This window comes from Pleurodeles waltl, chromosome 10 (genome assembly GCF_031143425.1).
Source record: "Pleurodeles waltl isolate 20211129_DDA chromosome 10, aPleWal1.hap1.20221129, whole genome shotgun sequence".
Classification (NCBI taxonomy): Eukaryota; Metazoa; Chordata; class Amphibia; order Caudata; family Salamandridae; genus Pleurodeles; species Pleurodeles waltl.
The window spans coordinates 944,061,772-944,088,865 of NC_090449.1; the positions used below are offsets into that span (position 1 = coordinate 944,061,772).

General features: G+C 41.5%; 1 protein-coding gene across 4 annotated transcripts in view; it reads right to left on the reverse strand.

The window, feature by feature from the left end:
• The window catches only part of DYNC1I1 (dynein cytoplasmic 1 intermediate chain 1), a 1,447,115-nt gene that overhangs the window by 679,811 nt on the left and 740,210 nt on the right, over window positions 1-27,094 (reverse strand). For all 4 annotated transcript variants that reach the window (XM_069211741.1, XM_069211739.1, XM_069211740.1 and 1 more), the window contains one exon: window positions 17,741-17,830. In XM_069211741.1, coding sequence (XP_069067842.1) covers window positions 17,741-17,830 — 90 coding nt within the window. The remainder of the gene's footprint in view (window positions 1-17,740; window positions 17,831-27,094) is intronic.

The following is a 27,094-nucleotide window of genomic DNA, read 5'->3' on the forward strand; positions in this document are numbered from 1 at the left end:
ATTCAAACTACTTAAACATTCATTAATAATTTCTAATTAATATATCTACGTTATCACAGTCAACCAGAGAAATGCATGGATGACACTAGGGGCCAGATGTAGTAATCTCCAATTGTGCGACTCGCAATTTGCAACTCGCAAAATTGGATGCAGAAAGGTGTCTCAGACACCTTCTGCAACTCGCTATGGGGTCGCAAAGACCCACCTCATCAATATTCATGAGGTGGGTCGCAGTTTGCGACCCCATAGCGAGTCCCTGCACTCACAGGGATGGTGACCTCCATGTCTGTGACTGCTTTGTCAATAAAGCAGTTTTTTTTTCATTTTGCAGCCCGTTTTCCTTAAAGGAAAACGAGCTGCAAAACGAAAACTAAACCGAAACCATTTGGTTTCGTTTTTTTCAGAGTAGGCAGTGGTCCATAGGACCACTGCCTGTTCTGAAAAAATATTTTTTTCGGCATTCACAAAGGGGAAGGGATCCCATGGGGACCCCTTCCCTTTTGCGAATGCGTTACCACCAGTGTGACACTGGTGGTAACTGCGAGTTGGTTTGCGACTGCATTCGCGGTCACAAAGCAACTCTGAATGGGAATGCGGTCGCAAATAGGAAGGGAACACCCCTTCCTATTTGCGAGTCGCATCCCCAAATTGCGAGTCAGTACCGACTAGCAATTTGGGGATGAGCATCGCGTTCGGCCTTTTGCATGCCGCAAACTGCGTTTTTTGCAGTTTGCGACATGCAAAAGGCTTCGTACATCTGACCTTAGATTCCTTAGGAAATGGGTTTGATTGTAAAACATGAGCTTACTATGTGTTACTTTAAGATACTGAAGTGTTTTTCTTTACACTGTGCTGGCGCAATCTCATTTTGTACAAATAAATGTATACAAGCTGATATTCTAGAACAAAATCACTACAAATCAATTTTGGACTCATTTTACTTGTCAATTTTATTTAATTGCAAGCCATACTGATGACATAAGTACCCCCCCCATTCCTGAAGTTTTAACGTCCATCTGCTAACTGCTTCCATCCTCAGAAAGACTAAAAGAATCCAACATGAGGTATAAAAAATCAATTCAAAAGTTTACGGAGAGTTCTACACTATGGAAATCATAATAGGAAATGATGTCAAGGATTTGTACATAATGGGTGTCAATTCATCAAAATGCCAGGGGTAACGGAAGTGACATCACACGCCATTTAACCTTTACTTTGACACAAACACCCACATGCTTACACACAAAAACATTCACACCCACTCACATAAACACACTGTCACCCGCAAGCACACATACAGCATACATTTAAAGGCATTCTTACTCACCTTGGCTGCCAGATAATGTCATATTCCAGTTAATTGTACTCCGTTTTTTATTACTCTAATAGAGAATAATATTGTGCAAGAAAAAACATTGACTGAAAACCAGGAAAGTCGAGCCTCAACCGTTGCCCATTAGGAGGAGCTGCCCCTGTGTTCCTGGCACTGATTTTGGCACCTCTGAGGCCAGCGGTCGCAAAGGCAGTTTCAGGGGTCACAAGTGATGCACCAGAGGTCACAGCTGCGACCCCTGGTGGCCCCTAAATGATGTCCATGCTGTACATCCAGACAACACTGAGCTCCCTGTTAGACAACGTAGAGGACGTAAAGTAGTGTCAGGAGGCCGTGCTGGGGTCTTTACACAGAAAGACATTTAACATTGTTTCAATTTCATTTCAGACAATATCTGTTGGTCAGTGGAGGAACTAGCAGCACAGGCATGATGTGGATACAGCACAGTGAGTTTACCAGACTAATAACACATTCATGTATTGAATTGCCTGCTGAGGTAGCCCCTTTGCGTATGTGCTGGAAGTTGTGGTGGGGAGATATTGATGCTGCAGCACCTCAAAGTAACCAATCTGGAGTTCAGAAGGTGAATGAGCAATAAAAATGCCTTTAAATTTTGCTTTTATTTTGTCTTCAAAGACAGATGTCAATTATCAGGCTATGTCTTCAGACACATTGCTGCTTACTCTTAAAATGGGGATCGGTGTTTACTTTTCTCTGACTGTAAAGTAAGAGTATTTTGTAACATGCAAAATGTGACAATCTTGCAGGCTTACAGGGAATGTGAACGGAAATACTGTAGGATGCAAATATTTTCTAGCACACAAAAAATAAAAAGCTAAAATAAAAAGTATGAATGTTTGGATATCAGTAGTTAGGAAACTGAAACAAAACACATTTTTTGTAATTCTAAAGTGTGATGGAAAGATTTTATTAGGATCAAAACACTTGGTAATGCACGTGACATATTCGCTGAAACCTGCGTTCCACAAACATGATCATTTGGGAGCTTTACAGTTTTATCAGTAATACTGCACTTCTGTGCAAATTTTGCAACAATTTTGATAGAAAAGGTGATTTCTGTAAATGACAGTACACTCTCACACCATGTTTTAATAATATATTTGTGACAGTGTGCTCCAAAATGTACTACCACCAATATACCACATGCTTACCACTCTCCTGCTAAATAGGCATAGCTCCTGTTCTTTGTGGGCCAATTTGGAGCAGATTACAAAGGGCTTGTGTTGTCCTTACATGATGCAAGTCATCACAAGGACAAAGCAAGCCCTTCAGTGGGGTTTACTAAGCCATGTGAAGCCATCTTGTGTGACCCTACATGATTTAATAAATCCAAAGCAATGCAAGGCAGCACATTTTGATGCTTTGCTTTACTTTGTGGCAGGGAGGCATTCCATAGGTGGAGTATGGGCATCCCAGGCATCCAACCTATGGTTTCTGACACAATCCCAGATTGATATTCCTCCCCAACCTTGGCGTAATAAGGAGAAATATCTTTATTTCTTCTAGATATTTCCTCTTTCCAAGTGTACTGCATTCTGCAGTACACATGCAAGGAGGAAAATGCCTTTCAAGTAGTTTTTTTGAAGGAAGGTGTCCCTTCCAGCTGAAAAACAATCCTGCTCTTATTATGGCACTCTTACACCATGGCGCAAGGGTGCCTGGATTGGCACTAGACAGTCACAAGTGCTGCAGACCTATGAGACATAAGAAATGTGCTATATCATATAAGATATGGCACATTTCTGCTCCCTCCATTTAATGCAACACAGAAAGTTTTTTTTTTCTGCATTGCATTGTGTATGTAGTGTCCTGCTGGACATGTTCTAGTGTTTACTGCACAGCCACTCTAGATGGCTGGCCTTAACACCCACCTCACACATATTAACCAGAGGCATCACCAGTCAGGTGCCTGAGTGCACGTGATTGTGGCTAATTGAGTATGGTTACAATCTGTGTCTGTGTCTTCATTTGTCCAGCATCTGGGCCCAGGGCCCACGACACAACAGTGGCGACCAGGGGTCTGACCCCACATGTTGTGCTGCCCTGCTGCCAACTGCCGTGAAGGTGGAGGAGAAACTATAGGCATGGCCATGACTGCCTGTGCGCAAGGGGGAATCAGAGACCCTCCAGCACCTCACTGCACATGCTGCTTCCCGTCTGCAGTGAGACTCCGTAAGGTGGCCAGTGCGGTCAAGAGCAAACAGCACTACACCCTAGCCCCTCAAGGTGAGAGAGGGCCATCATTAAAACTGCAGTGAGCTAGTGCAGTGCACCAGCAATGTATGAGGCGGCCCACTGGAGCTCGCAGAAGGATCTGAAGTACTAATGAAGTAAGCTGTCTGAGCAGTGGGAGAAGACTGCACCTGCAGCAGTAAGCCGGAAGGAAAAGAGACCGCCTGCCTCCCGCAACAGCCCAGTAGCACTAGCCGGCAAGCAAAGAGTGTACCCCAGCACAGCGCAGAGAGGGATCTCCTACTTTGATTCACCCTCCCCCACCAATGGTGTGAACACAGGAAAACATCAGCTGCCTTGCTGTGCCAACACGGAGTGTCCCTCTCCACACCTGCAGCGCCTGAGTGGGTGAGAAGATGGTAGCTGTTCACCTGCCTGCCATCTGTTCACCTGCAGCGGCCACCATAAGATCGGAGCGGTAGCCCCTCACAACAGTCAGCACCTAGACAGTCTCAGCCCATTTATCACCCCCAGAAAGTTGAGTATAAGCCTGTGAGGTGTGGTGTGCCTCCACCATCCGCCCCCTCCTACACCTAGCCACTTCAGTGGGTGCTCCATGAGGTGCCAGAATAGCCAGCATGCAAGAGCCAACTGCACTCAAGAAAAGAAGAGTGACTGTGCACGTGTGCACTGCCCATCAGAAAGCATTTTGAAGACAATGGACCCTGTATGTCCCTACCTGAAGGTGGGTGAATTTCCCCCTTTTATGCTGCAGGCTTGCGGCCAGCACCATTTCCGACCAATACTGTGTTCTACTGGGTGCACTCTGAACTTTCTTCTGCATGGTATAGTGTGCGTCTGCAGCACACCTGGTGGCTGTTTACCCCGCATGAACCAAGGCAGGACTGACTGCTGTGACAGCTCAACCTTGAGGTGCAAGCACTGCACCCTTGTGCGAAGAGGTTGTGGAAAGGAAGTGACCCGCTCTCACTGCCCCTCAATGGGCCATAGACTGTTCAAGGAGTGTCCTCCCCCACACTGCCTCGAGATGGAGTTGTAAGTGACCCATAATAGGCAAGAGGAGAATCACACACCCCAAGTGGCAAGCTGCCACCACCGCAACACAAAAAGGAGCAGACTCACAGTCCTATAGATAGGACAGGACCGACGAGAGGTACATGCAAAGAGAACTAGCTTCACGTAGCCTGATGCCTCCTCGAAGCATGTGCAGAGAACACATGAGACATGTGGCTGGATGCCACATCACACCACAGCAAACATGACGAGAGCGTGGCACAATTCAACACCGCAAACAAGGTAGGAAAGTGAGAGAAAAGAAAATCATGTGACAGGTCGATCACACTGAAAGACCTGGCATCCACTGATGTGCAAGAGTGAAAGATCACAGGGTGAAGAGATGGAGGACACATACCACTACCTGACAGTGCACCTATTAACACAAGCTAGCCACCAGGATGCAATGACGTCATTGGAGACAAACCAGTGGGAATACTGAATGTAAGCGCACTGCATGCGCAAACCACGTAATCTGCCCCACGCTTCACAATGCGACATCCAGTCACCTGTCACTGCACATGCCAAACAAAAAAAGACTGCACTTACTAAGCGACGAGTCACGTGGCTGCAAAGTCCCTGCAGTCACCCTCACTCCAGCACGACATCACCATCAGTCATCCAGGCCATCTAATGGCAAACAAAATCATTGACACATGCATCACTCAATTCAGCGAAGGAGCATCTCATCACGAGGGTGAAGCCTTACCTCTCAAACATAAAGAGACCACCAAGGCACTCCTGGCAACACGGGAGACCAATTGTCCAGAGGCTATCCGAGAGCCCATCCGCACCTGGTTCTTGCTGGCAAGCACACCGACCAGGTATCATCCAACCCTGCAGTTGCACAAATGACTTGGCTGCGGCTCCTGTCGGAGAGCCTGAATACACCAGCAGATGGCCCACACACAGCCAAGCACAGTCCATGTGGTCCAATGACAACCCATAAAAAGGGTCTTAAGGGAATCCCTAAACGAGAGGTGGCCTGGAAGCTGCTCCACCAACAAGGCACCAGGAAGCACCAGAGATTCAGAGGAAGGTATCCAAACATCACACCTGTCTTCCCAATCTTCATGGGATTGGCCATCATGGAGTCGTAATGCCTCACTGGAAATCTTTGCAGCGGACTCCACCAATGCTCCTGATGCACCAGGTTTGAACTCTTTGACACCAACTGAGTCACTGCAAGACTAACATTGAGAGAATGGACATTGACCCCACCAACCAGCTGTCGAAGAATCCGAACTCCCCCTGTTTGTGCCCAGCAGTAACTGGTTAAACCATGGCCTTACAATGACTTGCTTTAGGGAAAGCGTTGTTGGACTGGTGTTGGATGTTAAGTCCAACACCTTCCCTACTGTTGTGTTGACTGGATTTGGAATAGTAAATCATACTGTTCAAAAGTCCAGCACTTCCCTAAGGTGGGTCGTTATAATGACTTGCATAGTAAAGGAACACGTGGTAACAACGTGTTCGTTGTGTTGCCCGCGTTGTAATGGCATGCATGCTAAAATCATGCGTGGCTCCATCATACAGTCATGGTAAAATATAAGGAACATATTTAAACTTTCGAAAGTTGAAAAAATGACTAGAAATACTTATAATTAAATATTAATATTAATGTATTTCAAATATTTAGTTGGAATGTGAAAACTTAAGGAAACAATGCTATAACATTACTGACTTAATTTTGAAATGCATATTTAATCACTTTGAACATACTAAATTTTAAGAAAATTAGTATTCTTAAGAATTAAATCAAAAATCCCACCTAAAATAGAACAATCAGAGTTATTTATTATGTAGTAAAAAGTATTTAAGCTATGTATAGAATTAACTTTAACTTATTTTTTTTTTAAAGTTATATTAATGTATAAAAGTTAAAAGATTATTAACATATTTTATAATAAACCAATAATTGTTTTATTTCTTACTATTTTTAACACTAAATTATATTTATTTATATTTTTAGAGTGGGATTCAATTTTAAGTTCCTGCCCCCACTATTTTCTATGGGACGGAATTGCAATACCAGTGGTTGGCCACTTGTGTTGCTGGACTTCTTCCAGCTCTGATTACGTTTACTCTCTCTAGTTCCTCCTACATTTACATGTATGAGGGGCTTCTCATGGAAAAGATGAGCGGTGGAGATTTGTACTCATATGTTTCTGAACTGCATGATGTGGTAAATATTACTTCTATAGTACTACTAACGTATCGGAAAATGCAATTTGGGAACCTGGTCCATCTTTTTTTTGCTGTTTGTCACCTTAAAAAAAGGACATCAGATGGTCCACTTAAAATGGGGCCAGTGGTATGATTCCCTTTTTCCAATGGCCCCTACTCCGCCCACCATCAGAGTAAGTTTTCTGCTGGTCAAGTCAGTGGGGTCACCAGTGTCTCAAAACGGTTGGCCTACTCGACTCAAAATAGAGCAGGTGGACAGAGGGTTTAGTGTATAGGGTGCTCCATCACTTTTGTGGCAGAGTACAGTGTCTAGCTACAAAAATAGAGAGGGGACCCTCCTGTATCCAAAATACCGGGGGGGGGGAGAACAGGGGACCGTAACACAGTAAATTTATAAAAAGATCCCCACCGGGAAGACTAATCCAGTCACAACTCACTCACACAAACAATGAATCTCTCTATTGATCAGCTCAAAATCAAAGGAATCAAAGATAAATATTTAATACAATTCCAAACAAGATCCCAGATCATATAATGATGAAACAAACACATAAGTATTAAAACATCAATAACAAAAAATCAACATCAAGTAAAATACAATAAAAGGGAGACAAACAAAAGACATATACAATCATCTATAAAATAAAACTGTCCCAATATTGATTCCCGGTGGGGATCTTTTTATAAATTTACAGAGTACAGTGTCCGCCAAACTATAAATCAAAGGTAGAAACTTAAAAAGTCCATAGGAACTATGTTATATTGAATTAAATTATTTAAACTAGTGAAACATATAAATACACTTCATTTAATAATAAATAAATTCTATAAAAATAAAATATTGAAAAATGTATTTTTAAATACTGTAATAACATTTTTTAATTTAAAAAAACCTTTTTATATTAAAATATAATTCACATACTTTTAATTCATGCTATAGTTCTCATATTTCTTTCCAGGTTTTATCATCTTTTTACTTTTCCCTCCATTTTACCACAGAAGGATTTTCATCATGCTGACAGCCGAAAAGAGATCTGCATCCTGAAGTTGAAAACAGAGGTAAAAAGGTGATGTACGGTCCGCACCTGGCACTGTGCCTCATGGCTGAGTATTCTACCCCTTCTGATGTCACCTGAATTCAAACTATGGACTTGAAGATTAAGTAGTGTGGGGAATGCACAATGTTGCATTGGTTGAGAATAATTCATGGAGAAAATAAAACAACTGAAACAGCACCAAGAAGAAGCTGTACCAAAGAGGGGGTTATGAGTGAAGAACTAAGGAGGAAACAACTCCTGAAAACTGTTTCAAAAGACCTGTCCATCAGGTAAGGTGGATTTCCACAGGATAACTAGTTTTGGGGATAAGAATTAGGAGAGAGAAAAGACTGAGATTTAAAGTATTAATCAAATGAGTGGCATTCAGGTTGCGATTTTATGATGTTGGGTGATGATCGGTTTTATGTACGTGTTGAAATGGATTTATTTCCTTGTAATCATAGCTCTTTATTGCATATTGTTTTTATGTGTGTTCGATTTTGCCTCGGTGCCAGCAAGCATCCAGATGCATGAGCAGTTGCTGAAGGTGTTGGTGTGAAGTGTTAATTTGTGTTGGTTGGGTCAGTAATAGAAAACTAGGCTAGGGTGGGAAACAAAAAAAGGCTGAAACGATGGACAGGATAACAGATTTTAAGTATTGGCTAATATTTGGAGATTGCGGTACGTTTTGTGAGGATCGATCTGAAGATGATCTGGGACCGCTTTAGGATCTTAATCCTCTTTGGAAGCAAGAATAAATATTGAAGAGGCCATCAACTACATGTAATTCCTAAGAAAAGATACTACTAAAAATCCAACACCCGAAAAAACATGGAAAAGGCACCACTGATCAGCTATAAAGTGGATGTGAGCCTGGTGATACATAGCACAAACTCAATCCACAAGTCTTGTCAATAAATCACTTACGTAAACATTACAATACAGTTTCCTGTACTTAATGTTTTGATGCCAAAGGATGACTCGTGCGCATCCAGAGTAGAGCATACAGCTATCTCGAATAATTAGCATACGTTTCACAAGAAGAGCTAAATACTCCGAACACTACATATTAAAGGGACAATATTTGATGTTTGGTTTGCATTTTCTCCGTGGAACTAGGCCCTTGCTCATCCGGTGTAGGAAAAAGGGGAAAACAGGGCAACAATTTGCTTGAGTAAGAAAGATGAAATCAATCCCATTAAAGCTCGTATTAGAAAGGTGGTGGTCTCAAGTCAGATTGAGTTTGGTAATTCATTCTGAAATATTACAAAAAATTGCTTGTTGAAAATGTAAACGTTTTGGGGCGATATGAGAGTCACATGTAATTAGATCATATATTTTTAACCGTGAATGGTGTGCTATTTGCAAATTAGAGTAGACCTATTCCAAATCTCCACTAACGCAGCTATGGGAGAGGATATGCATCCTCCAATCTTTTATAAATATTTTGGTGCTACCTTCATTTTCCATTTTACAATTTTTCATTTGGCTACTGAAGGGCAATGAAGAAGCATCATTTTTCATCTAATACAGGAATAGTGGCCTGCAAATCAGCCAAATAAAGATGAGAACCACGTACTGAAAACCATTGACAAAGTCCTTTCTATTTTTCTAATAATATTTCCTGAGCCGTAGATCTGAATAAAATAGATCAAAATGGATTTAGGCCTACTGATGTTTACAAACCAATCAGCAATTTGCTGTGGAGTCAATAGACTCTTTTAATAGGGAACAACATCAGCAACTATCATACTGTCCGATACAGAAAATACTACTAACTTGTATTCATTAAAAGTTTTTGTCAGCTATTTTAAAGAGAATTAATTATCTGTCCCAGTAGATTGGCTTATTGACTTCACTGAATGGGGGTTTTTGAGGGGAAGTGTTAGTAAATAATTGGTAGGTTCTGTACAAATATTTGACAGAGTTGTCTACTGTTGCCTATTCACTTTATACTGTTTAGAACAAATCCTCACTGTCCATGCTTAAATATCCCTAGGTTTAATTTCCACAACTCCAGAAATGTCATGCACTAAGCACCATGCAGGAGATGTTGTAATATCTTTAAAAACAGAGACGTCTAACCTGTAAACAGCGGTATATAGATTACCAAAAAATGGGGGACAAAGAGATTGACATGTTATTACGTCATGCCTACACCAACACACTACTACCAGTATTGAGCACCCCCTCCCCACCCTTTGTGTAGAAAATGAGGAACCTGTTCCAGTGACGGCACATATTGCTTCTTTTACTGGTAGCACGAGGAAACATATCAGAATGTCTAATCTTCCATTTTCTCTTTTTGCTTTCCAATACGGGCATAGTTATCTCTCAAGTTCTTTTTTTGAAGAATAGGGCCCAGATTCACTAAATCTTTGCAGGGGGCTAATGCAATGAAATGTGTCACTAAATGGCAGCTGAGATATACTATCCAGTGCAAAAGGTGTTTTATGCTGGAAAGGTGACTTTTTCTCAGCACGAAAATTTGTTTTTGTGGCAACTCTCATCAAGAGACAATTACCCGATGGCTCAGCAGTGCAAACACCCATAAATATTGACACAAAGTGCATGGAGTCATTTTGGGGTCGCAGATGCGAACCTCGCTTGCCCTTTGCTACCCCTGGCACTGACCTTGGGGCCCCTGGATTCAGAGGTGGCACATTTAGGTGCCAAGAGCACAGTGGCAGCTCCTCCTTATTTACTATTAGTGTGATAAAAATAGAGTACAATGAGCTGGAATATGCCATGGCAGCTGTGGTGAGTAAAACATGATTTAAAATGTATGTGTGCTTGCAGGTAAGAGTGTGTTTATGTGAAAGAGAGTACTACTTGTGAATCTGTGTGTAAATGTATGTTTTCGAGTGAAAATGGAGGTCAAAGGGCATGTGACATCACTTTTGCTACTCTTGGAATGTCGGTGAATTGACGTCCATGGCTAAGTGGAATCTATTAAGGTAGCCAGATTGGGCATTTCATCCAAAACGAGTGACTGCGTGAAGCAGGAGCAAAAAGGTGGAACATGTTGCTTCCTTCTGGATACCGATGCATTGCAAGTGTGCTGCAGTGCACAGCAGACATCCAGTGCGTCGGAACGTTCTCTGATTGTCTATGCTTAGGAACTTGAGATGAAAAGTTCTGCTTCTAGCTCACACTCAACTCTGAGCCAAGGTACAAGGCTGTGGGTCACACAAGGCAGTGTGTTAGTGTGACAGCTTAGGTAATGACACTAAAAGCAGACCAGTGTTTGTAGATAAATCACAGCCCTGTGTTTTGCTTTTATGCAACACAAGGCAGCACACTTTGATACTGCGTTGTGTGAAATATTAGTAAATCTGGGCCTATTTGTCTTTGTTCACAGGGTGGCCACAAATCAAGCATTGGACTAAATCATCTGTGCTTACCATTGGGAAAGGGGATAGGCCATTGTTTAATTTTCATTTGTATCATTACAATTGCATCTTGGCTGAATTGTAAATTTGATATATCCAGTTTCGATAATTATATTGTTAGAATTATGCAATTAACGTGGGGTACTGCACGTTCAAGCCACTACTCTCCAAATCAGAAAGCCCTAGAAGTGTCCAGTATAATGTGTTAACATTCTCCAAGTCGAATACAGTATTGCCTGCATTGAATCATGTCAAGGGTTTCCAAATGGAAGGGCCTGGGCTATAGTAAGACTGGCAATTTTTTGATTGATGGAGAAATTCCAAGCACTGCAAGTAGAAGGAACGCTGCAATCAATGTCTTTAAAAAAAGAAAAAATGCAATGTTTCTATTGTTTGAGAGCTTTGAATGTGGATGTATTTAATCAAACTCAAAAGGAGGTAAGTAAAATACGTAAACATAAAGATGCCCCCACAGGATTACTCATTTATGTTGCTTGCTACTGAATTTTAGGATTGAACTTCTGAAATTCATGTTGTCTAAAAACTGAGGTAAATATTGGAATGAACCTTAGAGACTGGGATATAGTTCATTGGTGAATGCATATATGCATATATGCTTAACAAACATACAATGGATGCAATTTCACAGCATGTGGCAATAACACAAGACTCTGCAAAAGTTGAAAAAATGATTATGGGAGCTGGAATAGTGTTGTGGCTATACCTCCATTTGAAAGAATATTGAAGAGCCACTTTTCATTTTCTAAGTCGTGTTTGGCATATATAATTAAAATGATCACAAGAACAAATTTATTAGAGTTACCATCGAACGTGATTGTCCTTGCGAAGGGTCAAAGGTGAAATGATATTTATAGTGCTGCTTGCAAGGACCCTTATCGCACAAGATTTTACAACTGGGAAGGCGTGCAACACTTGTCATTTGTCTGGAAGAAATTACCACTGCAGGTCTAGAACAGTGTTATGCAATAAGGATCTGTGGTACTAAGAAGTTTCTCAATAAATCAACTGTATATATGACATATACAAAGATGAACAAATTGTGATATATATTTTGTGTTTTTGTAATCGCTGTCTTTAATATCGGGTACATGAAATGTCTTTCTTTTGTAAAAAAAACCACTCTCTTTCTTCGGGAAGGTTAGGTGAGAATGTGAGGTGATGTGAAGGCTGAAACTGTTAGAACAGCCAGGGTTAAGATCATTCCAAAAAAAAAAGTACCATTTCTGGATGAGAAAATGAGGCAAAATCTCACCGGGTAAACAAAATGGTAATTAAAAGAGAAGCTCACAAGTATTGGAACCAGAGCAGATGAAAAACAATCCGAGGGTGCCTTAGTAGGCTTGTCACATTTGAGGGACAGGAAAACACCACATTCGATATCAGATTTAAAAGCACAAACCAGGGCTAAGGTGAAGAAGTGAGAAGATGAGTAAGAGGAAAGGATGACTCTCCTGCAGTAATCCTAAAATGTAACCAAGTAACAATAGAGTTCTTTAGTTTGTAAAACAAGAGTGTCATATACAGAATGTAGAGAAAGGACAGCAGTGAGATGTAAGGAGGAGTACATTTCCTGAAACTTCATTGGACTTTTGTTGTAAATATGCCAAGCCAAGGAGAACGTACCATCAAAATAGTAAGCAGATGTCAAAAAAATGGCGTGTACAGCATTTAAACTAAGGCTCAACACACACTTGTTATGAGATACCTCCATAACTTCAGTGGCTAGACTGTTTATATCACAAAGACAAGTGATAGGGGGATCTTGTGATACATGTGAAAGTGTTAAGATGGGAGGAAACAGTTGAGGAGTGGAATGAGTAGTGGATGCAGTTTTCCTTAGTTCCTCTACCACCCTATCATACGTTCAGCTGCAGTTGTGGTTTACCGCTTCTCTTCATACTATATTTTGTTTCCTACGTTTGTAAGTGCTCTAACTTTGAAAGAGCACAGTGAGATCACATTTGAGAGTTCACAGGGCAAGCATGGGTGTCTGGGCCTCAACTGTGGGGTGTAGCTTGCCTCCAATATCCTGTAGTCCATCTGTGAAATTGGCTAAGAACAACACATTCCACACTTGACTGTAAGTGGCGGCGATGGTGAACATTCACAGGCTTCTCAGGGAGGCAGTGTGATGGTGCTCAACCTCAGAGCTCCACAATCAATCACAAAAACAATAGAATGATTAGCCCAGGGCTTATCTTTTCAAGAAAGAAAGTACTTTATTACACAATGGAACTACACACTACAAATATCAGAACATAATTGAGTATCATTGAGGTCAGTGTCTGGATCAATGTTGTGACTTTCCCAGCTGCCTAACTGCCCTCCTATAGGGCCAGCAATAGTATTGTGAATATAGATGAGGCATCACCCTAAATATGGTGTACGCGCAGCCTCAAAAAGTCTCATTATGTCGCCTGGCTTAGGCACATGGGCAGCACACAGAAACGTGCCTTCGCCGGTCCACCTGGTGAGCAGGAAGAGGTACTTGTGATGTGATGCAGTCCTAACCAGGCAGTTGGTAACACTCCAGTCCCAACAAACACAAAGCAGTATTCTGGCCCTGGGACAATCATTGGTATTAAGCAGAAAAAAATGAAGATCAAAGAAAAAAAATATATATATATAAGTTTGCTGAAACAAAGGCTCTTCATCTTGCCTTTAAAGATATTAGGGTGCTTAGCATGTTCAATGGCATTGGAAGCACATCCCCAGTTTTAGCATGGTCTCTGAAAAGGAGAGGTTAGCCCATTTGGCTCCTCTGATGTTTTAAACAATACATAGAAATAGATTCACAGATCCCAGATATCTAGACAGTAGATTATCTTTACAAATGGCACTAGAGAAAGTTATAGGTCCCATAGTGCCTTGTAAGCAAGACAAAGTAAATTCAATTGAATATCCTCCATTACCAATAAACTGAGTAGAGTTGTCTGTGCTACGGATACCTAGTCTCATGACTGAGGGTCACAAATGGCATGCACTACATGTTTTTAAGTTGTATGTATTTCAAGTATGCCATGGCTATATACTTGTATGTGACCACCGTTTGGAAAGTCAAGAATAGAGATTACACTTGCCAGAAGGGCCTGAACATTTTGGGAAACAGGAGCTTAAATGTTATAAATTAAAAAATCTGTGGTCACACAAGTTGAGATTTGATCTGTCATAGATCATTTGTGGTACTTCAGGATAACCAGGTTTTAAACTTTGATAAAGGAGGACAGCAAAACAGCCTATCTGACAACATTTCCCTGGGAGGTGCACCAGTTAACATAATCTCTGTGGTTGATGATAATGCAGTGGTCTATTTCAGGAAGATATTTACCAAAAGCTCTATTTTAGGGAGTTTTGAAGCACATCAGTTATGGGTGGACAAGCCGATCTTTAAATAAATATCTAGAGGGCCTTTTTTGTCCAGTATCTGACTTGCTGGAATGCACTCCACCCACAATCGGATTACTTGATGTCATTGAGGAGAGACATAAAATTCCTCTTCTTCCAACAGCAAGGCTAGCTGTATTTTGCATGACCGATGCCAAGAGACACGCAAGGGAAGTGTGCCTCTTATGAATACAGTTACCTCTGTGACCATAGTCTCCATTCTGGTACACCTAATGCACACTCAATAAATCTGTGGACTCATTGTAGAGGAAATTATATTCCAAATTTGTTGTCCATTACAGAAGACCCTATGGTAAATAGAGATCTCCTCTACTGGTGGTAGGAGTCTGCTGAGGGTACACTCCAATGGATTAGCCACTGTCCAAGAAAATCTTGTTTACATGGTAGGATGGCAAGGCCAAATAAAGTCCAACCCATTCTATCTCTGATGCAGAAATACTTTATCTTATGAGGGCACGAGACATAGAAATTCCACTCAGAATCAGAAACTCCTTTTGGAGGTCTTATTCAGTGTGGAGTTTTGGTAATGCAGAGATTAGAGTGCAGCCAGATATCTGGGTACAATACAAACCCACAAAGAAAGGATCTAAGGGCTTTATCCTGTAGCTGGATTTAAAACGTGACCACGTTGATGCTTCTGCCCAGCAGTTTGCTTAGCTCCCAATGCTTCACTTGCATGTCAGACTGTAATGACATAACTGGTCATTTGCTTCATTTTGTCACCTGCCTGGTAGTAAAGCCATAGTCTTCATTCAAACCTCCATGGATTTACATCCACATCACAGTCTCAACATGTGGAAAAACTTAACTGAAGATGTCACATCCCTGGTGAAATGTCAATCCAAGAAAGAAACAGAAGGCCAGATATTCAAAGACGTTTAGCATTTGCAAGTGCTCATAGTGGAAATATGACCACAAAATGGCTTTTGTATGTACTATACATGTTTTGCAGTTGGAAAAGCATTTCCGACTCACAATGTGGGCTTGTGATCCATTCTAAATCACAGAAGTACGGGGGAAGGAAAGAGGTGTTCCCTCATATTTGCAAGTCACAATGGCATGTTGACAGGTTTTGCAGCTGCAATTGTGGTCTCAAATAGGGCTGGGTGGTGAACTCTGCTCCGTTCACTGACTTTGCTGAGTTTTTTCCACTCCGAGCTCCGCCTGGGGCGCGGAGTTCCCAAAAACTCAGCATAACAGAGTTTTTTCCTCACTCGTGCTCTCCAACATTAAATTGGTGAGCATGAGCAAGGAAAATCTTCCTCCAGACCACCTCCCGGTGAGATGTCTCAACGTGGGCGGTCGCGGATGATGGCGGATGGTCTCAACTTCTCGCATTGAGAAACCTCCTGTTCTCATTGAGGAAGCTGCCGCTCGAGTAGAAAATCTACTTCAGCAGCATTAAAGAAGCAGTGCCCTCGTGCGCTGAGCGTGGTACCGTTTGCACTGATTTTACAGCATGTAACAAACATCTGACACTAAAAATCAGGGCGAACAGCGTGAACTAACACATGCCACGGCTTTACGGAACTCTGCATAGTGTGGCGGAGTTTTTTGGTCACTTCGCAGAGATGCGTGCAGCGGAACTCCTCAAACTCCGCCCAAGCCGAGTCTCAAACCATTGACAAGTTACTTACAGTTGTAACTGATTAAAAAATGAGAAGGTGTCTGAAAGAGACACCTTCTAGACATTGTGAATAGTGTTGGACTCCTCTCCCTGCTTGCTCTGATTTTTCCCCAAACGGGAAACTTTTTTTTTTCTTTCTTAAACAGCACCAGTTACTTTAAAAATCATGGGCTGGTTCAAAAAAATGTTTCCCTTTTGTGAATGCAAACAAAGGGACAGAGGTCTGTTGTTTCTTCCGGCCACCCACCGTTCATGTGTTTAAATCTAATCACTGGGGGTTGCAAATAGCGACTTGCCTAAATAAAATACATTAGGTTGGTCATTCTGCAACGCCGTGTAATAGGATCCTTTGTGATACATACCACCCACGTTCAATTGTAGATTCTCCCCGAAACACCCAAAATTGGCAACAAATCTTGTGAAGAAGTACTAGTTGGTGCCAAACTTACAATTGGCATGCAAAGAGGAAGGAAAGAGGTTTGTAACATAATAAGATGAGACTTATTTAAGGCAGGACGTCAATTTACATGTCCTTTACCAGCATACTCACACCACATCAGATTCATCAAATAGTAGAAAAACATGCTTTCAGTCACCCACCATTTCCTTAGAGTTTCACAACAATAGGAAAGTAGACAGCTATTGCTTCTTAATTTGAATCATGGAAGCCATTTAGGAATGCAAAAAAAAAAGGAACTGCATGCGTAAGTCCTCTGATCTTCAAAAAGGAACTAAGTGAGAAAGCCCTCTGATCTAGAAAAGACTACATTGAATTAATAGAGGTAAAGGCACCACAAGCAGACTTTAAGGATCTTAACTACTGTGCACGTTTGAAGCATTCCATTTTGAGATGCATTGAGAAGTAGGTTATGCTCTCCTACAGAACTGCATGAAATTTTGGGCTACTAATGATAAATTGAATTTGGACAAGTTAATTGAACTGTTGATCTTAGTCTGAATGGCCAAGTGAAAAACACTGGGATCTATGGGTCACCTATTCTACACTATTGTCTTAAACCCTGGAGGTAAAATGCTTGACCCTTAGCACAGGCTGATGTATTCTAACTTTATGCCACTTCGTGTATATCAACAAAGGTAATTTATTCTGCTGACACTGGAGGGAAATACTGCAACGTTTATTGTAGAACTATCATTCAACACTAACAATACCATGTAGAAGTCTACAATGAGTTGACAGAAGAAAAAAATGGCTTCCCTTTGTAACAGAGTGTGGACTTCCTGCTGCCCCCTGCATTCGCCAAATGGCTGAGGTGATGGATGAGATCAGAAATCTAGCTAAGAGACTCTGGCAGTGTAGGCCAAGGAAAAACAAAACCAGGGCGTAAATTCCCTCCAAACACCAATGCAAAAAAATGCCACTGCCCCACAATTCCAAACAAAAAAACGTGTTTTTGTAATGTTCTTTTAATAGCTCTAAACAACATATTCATCAAGCCTATCTTTTTCGTACCTTCTTTGACTTCCTGTTTCCGTTCTTCATCTTCCATCTGTAAGTCGTGTTCACTCTTGGGGTCTGCCAACTCCTCATCCTCTTCATATTCTTTAAAGAGAAAGAGATAAAATAAGTTTATTGAGCAACAGTTCTTCTGTTTGAACTGGTGGTTACACAGCTGTGTTATGCCCTGTGACCCTCCTCTCTCCACACCATGACTGGATCCTTATGCTTGCTCTCCCAGTTCCCATGTTGTTTCCATTTATACAAACTTATACATGCATGTATAGTTTTACATAAATATTATGTTAACTCAATTAGCTTGCGCCAACCTACTTATTTTTAAATCTTCTACCACCATGCTAACCTACATCTTTGTCCTACTGCTTGTTAGTTTCTCAACAAAGACCCAAATGTATTAGTACATTTTCCCATAAGCACAGAATATGAAAAACCCTTTGATAAATCATACCTACGTTATTTATTACATTGTTTCATGCAGGAAAGTTTTAAAGAATGGGCAAAGTGGGCTCTGGACCAGGGCCCCAGCCTTTCAGGAGGTCACCTGATAGAGCCAGCTCTGTTCTGCAAAGAGTGTTCCCTTGATGACCTTGAATAATTCTTAAACATATTATTTAAAAACCTGTTTCCTTTATTTTTAATGTGGGTGATGTGTGAGAGTTTATGGTAGACATTTTGCAGAGAAATTTGTATTTTCATGCACAATCCATAAGAAAATTCTTTTAGATCAAAACACAATATCACATATGACAAATCGGGGGGCATCACAGAGACTATTTGATTATTATTATTGAGTTACGGCTGTGTTATAATAGTGAAAACACATCTATATCCCTGAATATTAGATGTAAACAAATTTTGAATTTGGATGAGGGTGCCTGTGCACTGTCAATGACCAGGTCAAAGAGTACATGAAAGAGCTAAAATTGGATCATAAATTCAAAGCTGTTCTGGACAGAGGCCCCCAAAATCCGTTTGACCCAGGGCCCCCGAAATCTTTAAGATGTCCGTCGCTTCATGCATCCTGCAAGTTTCTAACTCAATGTGTAGAAACAACTGTACTTTGCTTTCACCCAAACTTCTTAATTAATTTTCCAGTTACAGTCCACATATGGACTATATACAAGATATTAGGCAATCTTGCTGTCACTGCATCCCTACTTATATATGCTTACTCATGTCTACCTATAATTTTATACTTACTAGGAAGAGAAATGAAATGTTTTACTCACTTAGAACCAGACGTACTAAGAGACAAGTCGCCAAAAGTACACGCAAATTGTGCATCACCTTTCTGCGACCTGCCTCTGGTTTTACAATGCAACCTAGGTACTGATAGATCACACAGGAAAATGTCCACTTGCAGGGGGTGGCTACAAGCACAGGCTTGATGGTCTGCAGGGAACATCAGACCACAATCCCTGTACTTGCGTTCCCAACCAGCCCGTGTTCCTTAGGACCTAGTGCTACCTTTTTCTTAAAAATAAATAAATTATACATATATATATACTCTAAATGGATTGTCACATAAGAGCAATCAGGATGGGCTATTCACAGCAAATCTGTCAATTTTACTTTGGATTCGCCTACATAGGTTTTGCATTTGGGTTCATTATTTCGTTTGGCTCCAGCAACCCACTTGGGGCAAAATTAAAAAATTGCAGGACCACCATAACCAGCATGCACTGCTCACTTGAGAGGCCCACTGGGGCGGACTGGTATTTAAAGAGACTAATCAGGTGCCTGCAATTAGACAAGCTGAAGCCATGCCGGTCTTTTCAACAAGAAAGAAATGCCTGGAACACTTCCAGCACTGGCTGCACCTACGAGGGTGAAACACTTCTATATTTTTCTCTGCTGAAGAAAGGATTGACCTAGAAACACGTGTCCAGAGATGATGTTATAACCAAAGGCCTGGAATAATGAAACAGCTTAAAGAAATTCACTGTGAGTTGCTGGCTTTGCTTTTTCTTCCCGTTTAATTAACCTGTTGGGAGTGCGCTTTCACATGAGGACAACTTCGTTTTTGATAACTAACCGGCCCGTCCAGTCGGGAAGGCAGCACCACTGCACATCGAAGCAGGTCTGTGTGACTAAAAATGGATTGTCACATAAGAGCAATCAGGTTGGGCTATTCACAGCAAATCTGTCAATTTTACTTTGGATTCGCCTACATAGGTTTTGCATTTGGGTTCATTATTTCGTTTGGCTCCAGCAACCCACTTGGGGCAAAATTAAAAAATTGCAGGACCACCATAACCAGCATGCACTGCTCACTTGAGAGGCCCACTGGGGCGGACTGGTATTTAAAGAGACTAATCAGGTGCCTGCAATTAGACAAGCTGAAGCCATGCCGGTCTTTTCAACAAGAAAGAAATGCCTGGAACACTTCCAGCACTGGCTGCACCTACGAGGGTGAAACACTTCTATATTTTTCTCTGCTGAAGAAAGGATTGACCTAGAAACACGTGTCCAGAGATGATGTTATAACCAAAGGCCTGGAATAATGAAACAGCTGAAAGAAATTCACTGTGAGTTGCTGGCTTTGCTTTTTCTTCCCGTTTAATTAACCTGTTGGGAGTGCGCTTTCACAGGAGGACAACTTCGTTTTTGATAACTAACCGGCCCGTCCAGTCGGGAAGGCAGCACAACTGCACATCGAAGCAGGTCTGTGTGACTAAAAATGGATTGTCACATAAGAGCAATCAGGTTGGGCTATTCACAGCAAATCTGTCAATTTTACTTTGGATTCGCCTACATAGGTTTTGCATTTGGGTTCATTATTTCGTTTGGCTCCAGCAACCCACTTGGGGCAAAATTAAAAAATTGCAGGACCACCATAACCAGCATGCACTGCTCACTTGAGAGGCCCACTGGGGCGGACTGGTATTTAAAGAGACTAATCAGGTGCCTGCAATTAGACAAGCTGAAGCCATGCCGGTCTTTTCAACAAGAAAGAAATGCCTGGAACACTTCCAGCACTGGCTGCACCTACGAGGGTGAAACACTTCTATATTTTTCTCTGCTGAAGAAAGGATTGACCTAGAAACACGTGTCCAGAGATGATGTTATAACCAAAGGCCTGGAATAATGAAACAGCTTAAAGAAATTCACTGTGAGTTGCTGGCTTTGCTTTTTCTTCCCGTTTAATTAACCTGTTGGGAGTGCGCTTTCACATGAGGACAACTTCGTTTTTATATATATATATATATATATATATATATATATATATATATATATATATATATATATATATATTTTTTTTTTAAGTTTGCCATTCGGAAAAACGTTGGGAGGAGGAACTGTGGTCCCTGGAAACACTGCCTATGCCAAACCTCCAAAGCCACCTGACACCATTTACAAAGAGGAAGGTGTCCTCAGTGGCATCTTTCCCTTTGCAAAGCAGTTAACACCTCCTATGCTGCGTCAGGAACTAATCATTGGTTTGCAAACGTAATTGTGGCCGCACACTATTGATATATGCTGTACGAAATCACAGTTAGGAGGGGATGCTCTTTACATGCCCCTTCCTAATTGCGATCACTGATCCATTATGAGATAGTCAAAGGGCGTTCTCGCTCGCTACATACAAGTCTTTAATAAGTACGTAAAAGCAATATTGCAGTTGCAAGCCCTATGATTTTGGAGAACACAGGTCTTGCAATCACAAAATGGCTTTTCACATCAGCCACCAGTGCCTCCTCCTTAGCAAACTTGAAATGCTTACTTTTTTGTTAGTGGTAACCGTATTACTATAAACAGGGATTTGCCATTTTTACTTGGCTAAAATAAATCGTCACGCGCCTAGGAAGCTTACTAACTGTACGAGTGCTAGCTAACTTGTTTATCCCATGACATAACAAAAAAAAAAAAAAAATCAGTACAGCGCTTTGAAGCCCGCCTGGGCCAAGTTCGCGCTCTAACAAACAAACAAACAAACATATAAATAAATAACGGTTTTTCATAAAGGTTCTTGCTTTTATTTAACGGTTCGAGACTTTCAGGGGCGCAAATGGCGCAGATGCACAATGTTTAACCACAAGAATTGCAAGCAGCTTGAAGCACATCACTGTAAAGGAATTGCCACCATGGAACAGTTCCCTTCTAACAGAACCGACTTCCTGCAATGCGAGCTAAAGATCGCAGGGTTCACGTCCAGTGGCAAGCACCTGCTCGCATCCCCCGTGGCAAGGCTCCATTTTAAACGCTTTCAGACCCTCTACCAGGCCCTTGGGATGTGTATAAAGCAGGCACAGGAGATGATGAAAACAACGCGGGAGCCCGGCAGACAAACCCCACGTGGACACCTGTTCTGCAGAAACCTCATTTCCAATTCATTTCTCATCAGGCTCGTTCTCTTACGTGACCCACAGGAAGGGGCTGAGGAGGGGGTTGACCTGGGGTGGTGTGCCAATGGCAAGTAAACAACGTGCATACAGTTCAGACAAGGCTCTGCCATCAGAATGAAAGAAAAGCGATGATGAGAAATGGCATTTGCAGTTCCACGCGAAGCTCTCGCATTAATGTGAAACTAATGACTGCTACAGAAATTGACATATGTCAGCTACCACTGCCAGATGTTACATTACCATTTTTTGGTCTATGCAAATGGCTGCGTTTTTTTACCCTCTTCCGCATTTTTAGCTGCCGCTGGTTAATTTTCTTTTCAGAGTATTTTCAAAGGTTACAAGGCACTTACGAAGGATGCAACAGGGGTGATGTATGTATGCATTCGGAATAGAAAACATTCACATTGTATTTAATATGTTTCTTTCTTCATTTCTTGTTGAATAATTCGTTGTGGTGATTGGGAGGAATGTAGGAAGAAAGGGCCCCAGAGTGAGGAAGAGAAAAGAGATAAAAAGCAAGATGAAGCAGAGAAAATCAAGAAAGACAGATAATTAAAACGGTGGAGAATGAAGGCTCATGTTAAGAGGTCTCCAAACTTTTTAATGCCACGCCCCCCCCAGTTGAAAAATAAAAATCATTGGGGCCCCCTCAGAATTTTTCACAATTATTTTATAAACATGGCAATGTTTAAATATGTCTAAACCTATTTAAACATTGCAGTTAAGTACTGTTACCTTTTTAAAACTGCAATAACATACTTCTGCTTAAAACAAAGGCATGTTATTTGTATAATATTTATTTTGGCCAGAGTCTGGGGCCCCCCCAGGGGTCACTTGAGGCCCCCCTAGGGGGGCCCGCCCCCCGGTTTGAAGACCTCTGTGTTATATTATAGGAATTACAGAGATATAATGTGAGAGGGGCGAAAGAGACCGATAGAGCCATCTTCCGAGTGTGTCTATTTGGTCCCAAATGATGTCCTAGCTATTTGCTTTTATTGTATTATAATTACATTTATTACCCATTACGAACAGCGGAAGTGCATTGGCAGATGGGTGACGACACCATTGGAGGGTGCTTAGTTGGAAGAGTGGTGAATTGCACTGTAAACTATGTATTTTTTCCATAGGACTACTCTACTCGGGTGGTGTCTCCACACTTTCAATCTAACAAAGAAAGGAGAATGGGTTACACATTACTTTTAACATTTGATGTGAAAAGTTTTGAAGTCATGCATGGTTGATCCAAGCGGTTCTTTTATGCTGACTACCAAATGGAGTAATTACTGAATTATGCAGTGAGCACTCCTTGTGAAAAGGAGCAGTGTGAACAGTGAGATTTACGTGGTGGATCCCCAACTGGTGGGCTCTGCTAGGAGAGAGAGAGAGAGAGAGACTTACATATACTTGAGGTTACTTGAAATAAAGATAGATGGATCTTATTTGGGTTGAACCTGTGGTTTCGAGCGTGATTGTCATGGTGAGTTACTGGTACAGGAGACCATGGTATCCTGCCTAACCCACCTGCTGTATTAATTTGGAAAACACTAGAGCGCCCTCTGATGTGGTGACCGGTGTCACCTGCAACTCCATTCCTCCTGCCACCATGAACTAAACCAATATATCTTTAATATGTTTATGTTTCCTACGATGAAGACACACACTTCTTCGCTTCTGCAAACCCATTTTGTATTTCTGTTTCCTAGTCACCTCCCTGTCCAGGTAATGTATTAGTACCTCTCCCCTTCTGCCTGCTTTGCTGTGTTGCCTTGGTTATATCCACCGCAGTCCCATCATGATTAATGGAGTCAAGGGCAAACTAACCTGGTGGGTGTGGCATCTACCACCAGGAGTCATTCCATCTATTATTGCTCCATTTGTCTTAAAATCAGCTCTGTTGCAAAGTTTTTTGGAGGACCAAGCCGAATTATATTTTGACACTCCTTTCTGCTCATCACAAGTCCATTTTTGAGTCCATTACTTGCAATTAAATGTTCTCTTGTAGTCACTAAAGCTGGTGCTGTACGTTCACTGGCAGCCGATATTCTTAAAGTAGCATCCGTCCTGCTTAAAGTCAGTGAGGGTCGGGAAATGTGTGTAAACGAAACGGGCCCATCTACTTCGAGAAGGGTGAAAGCTGCCAAAGTAGTGGAAAGTACGACAGAGTCGGAAGAAGGGTGTGCATGTTAACAGGTCATGGAAAATAATACCAAGGATCCATGTGAATATGAAAAATCCGAAGTACTTTGATAGTGGTGAATGCAATGCAGGTAACTGGCGACCAGGACCGACCTCACTTTGATTATTTATAGGACAGCTTTTTATGCACGACCAAAACTTTCTTCAATTTGTGTTATTATGGAGTATGTCACTTCAATGCATCTGAATCACACCATGGTCATATAACTAAAGAAGGGAAGGGGTGAAAAATAGAAGAAAAACAAAACTTATTTATCAGTGAGTTTTTATTTAATATTATTTTTAACACCTACGTTGGCAAATGTTGAGGCAAATACTGGTAGATGTCCTGGAAATTGTTTAAAAATAAACCTTCCCTGTCAGATATTGTGCTTCGGTAGACTACCTCTACAAGAATCTTTTGGTGTGCTCTACAATACTTGCTCTCGTTTTTTGTTTTTTAAGATCTCCGATAGTTGCACCTACAGTACTGGACCCTGAAGACCTACCGCTGGGATTCCTTTTAAATTTCTCAAATGAGGCAAGGACATCTGTTCACCAAATGCCATGGGTGAATGAGGGTGACCACATGCATTGTTTGACACATGGCCACATCTCTGAGATATCCCAATGGTCGAGGCTCAGGTTCTCAAAAACCCTTTGATTTTTTTCTGAATGGGCTAAGCTAAAGGCAAAGATTTGAGACTGATAGAAGTAAGCCGTGCATTTCAAGCCTAGTCTACTTTCTGTACCTGTTACTGGCTTGATGAGACCGAGGTAGTGAGTACAGTGCCAGGGGCAACAAAGGGCAAGCCAGTGGTTGCAGCCGTTACCCCTGGCTGTCCCTTATTACATCCACAAGATGAGGCTGCAAGGGTCTGTCTTCAAAGCTTCTCAACCCACTTCCTTAATTTCTATGTGCGACGAAAGTCAAAGGAGCACTGGTATAGAGGACAAAATGGGATTAGATGCTGCCCAGACTTGATTTCCGAAACGTTCGGAAGGTGGAAGATGGTTAATGGCAACAAAAGCTTAATCACTGGTAGTCCAGGCTAGAAGTGTGTTACCAGGGCTGGACTGGAGCATGGGACACAGGGAAAACACTTGATAAGCTGCTTTTAGGAGTGGGTGGACAGAAAAATCATCAGATAGCTATCTAGCTTGATTTGCAGGCCGAATTAATGCACACAATACCCTTCAAATATTCAGAAAACAGCCAGACTTGCCGCACTTCCTCAGTAAAATATTGTACTGGCATCGACAGTTTCCAGGATTGATTTTAGTTCCCTCTCGACCATTGGTCGAGAATGTCATACACAAATCAAGAACACCTATTCTGAGATCCAGATTAGGTGTGGGGCCCTGTGAACAAACAACATCTGTAGCTGTGAAACAAAAGCCACTTAATTCCTGCAAATCTGTGCCAATGTACATACTGTGCTTCATTCAGTTTACTGTTTATCTAGCAAAATGGCTGCACTTTTGAGTGACAAAATGGCCAGTTAGGAGATTGGATTCTGTTCTCCAGGTTGTAGCATGTACCTGTATGCCCAAACTGGAGTGCCCACGAACAGGATGATGACCTACATGGCAGAGAAGTTGGCATAATGGATTAACACTCAATCAAGACTGTTTGCTCACTTCAGCACTTGCGGGCATAATAGGCCTATTTTGTTAAACAAAAAACATAGACCCCAGGAATGTAAAGTGACTTCCTTTTAAGTTTAGAAGATTTGGATCTCTTAAGTCTGAAAATAATACTGTAGTATGGCATTCAACGTTTTATGAAAGGTGTTAGACCGGTCAACCTTAGGGTGGACTTCCCTCAAAGTTTCTCAGTTTTTCCTTTTTACTGATTGTTTTAGTTGCACTTAGGACTGAGCACTTTATCTGTGCTGACCAGGGCTAAAGAGCACGTGCTTTTCCCCAAAAACACAGTAGCATTGGTTCATTCACAATTGGGATATTTAATTTGTAAATCCCTAGTAGAGATCACTGCCTGTGCCCAGGGCCTGTAAATTAAGTGCTGCTGGTGGGCCTGCAGTACTGATTGTTCCACCCAAACAAGTAGCCCTTTAAACATCATTGTGGCCTGCAGGACCTCTGTGTGCAGCTTCTCTGCAATGTTGACTTAGCATTTAAAACCCTTGCCAGGACAAACAACTCCCCTTTAATTAAGCATAGGCCACCCCTCAGGTAGGCCATAGGTAGCCCATACGGCAGGGTGTTGGGTACTTTTACTTTAAAAGATACTTTTAAGTTTTGCATGTCTTGGTAGTGAAAAACACCTAAATTTGTTTTTCACTACTGTGAGGCCTATTCCTTTCATAGGTTAACATTGGGAATTTCTTATTTCACTCTTAAGCTGTAATTCCTAATTAAGAAGGAGTAGCTCATTCATGTTTCATATAATTGGAACAGTAATGCTAAATTGTTTTTGATGTCTATATTGGATTTAATATTACTATTTTAGAAATGTCACCTTTAGAAAGTTGGTATTTCTCTGCTTTTAAAGCTCTGTGTGCCTGTAGCCTGTCTCCAATACACGTCTGGGTTAGATGACAACTTGACGTTGTGCAGTCCCTCTAGACAGCCACACACAAAGGAAGGTTAGGTATGTTTGAGTGCCCTTCTGCATCCTGATGGCTCATCCTGGGCACGATGGGAGGGAGGACCTGACACACCTAAATAAGCAGTGTCCTGTCCCCACACAAAGAGCTAGTTCAATTCACAAATTCTTTTATGTGGCATAAGCCATAAAAAGTATGAAAACCATAAAATGTTCAAATTCATTCAACAAAAAAAATTCTATTACATACTACATTCA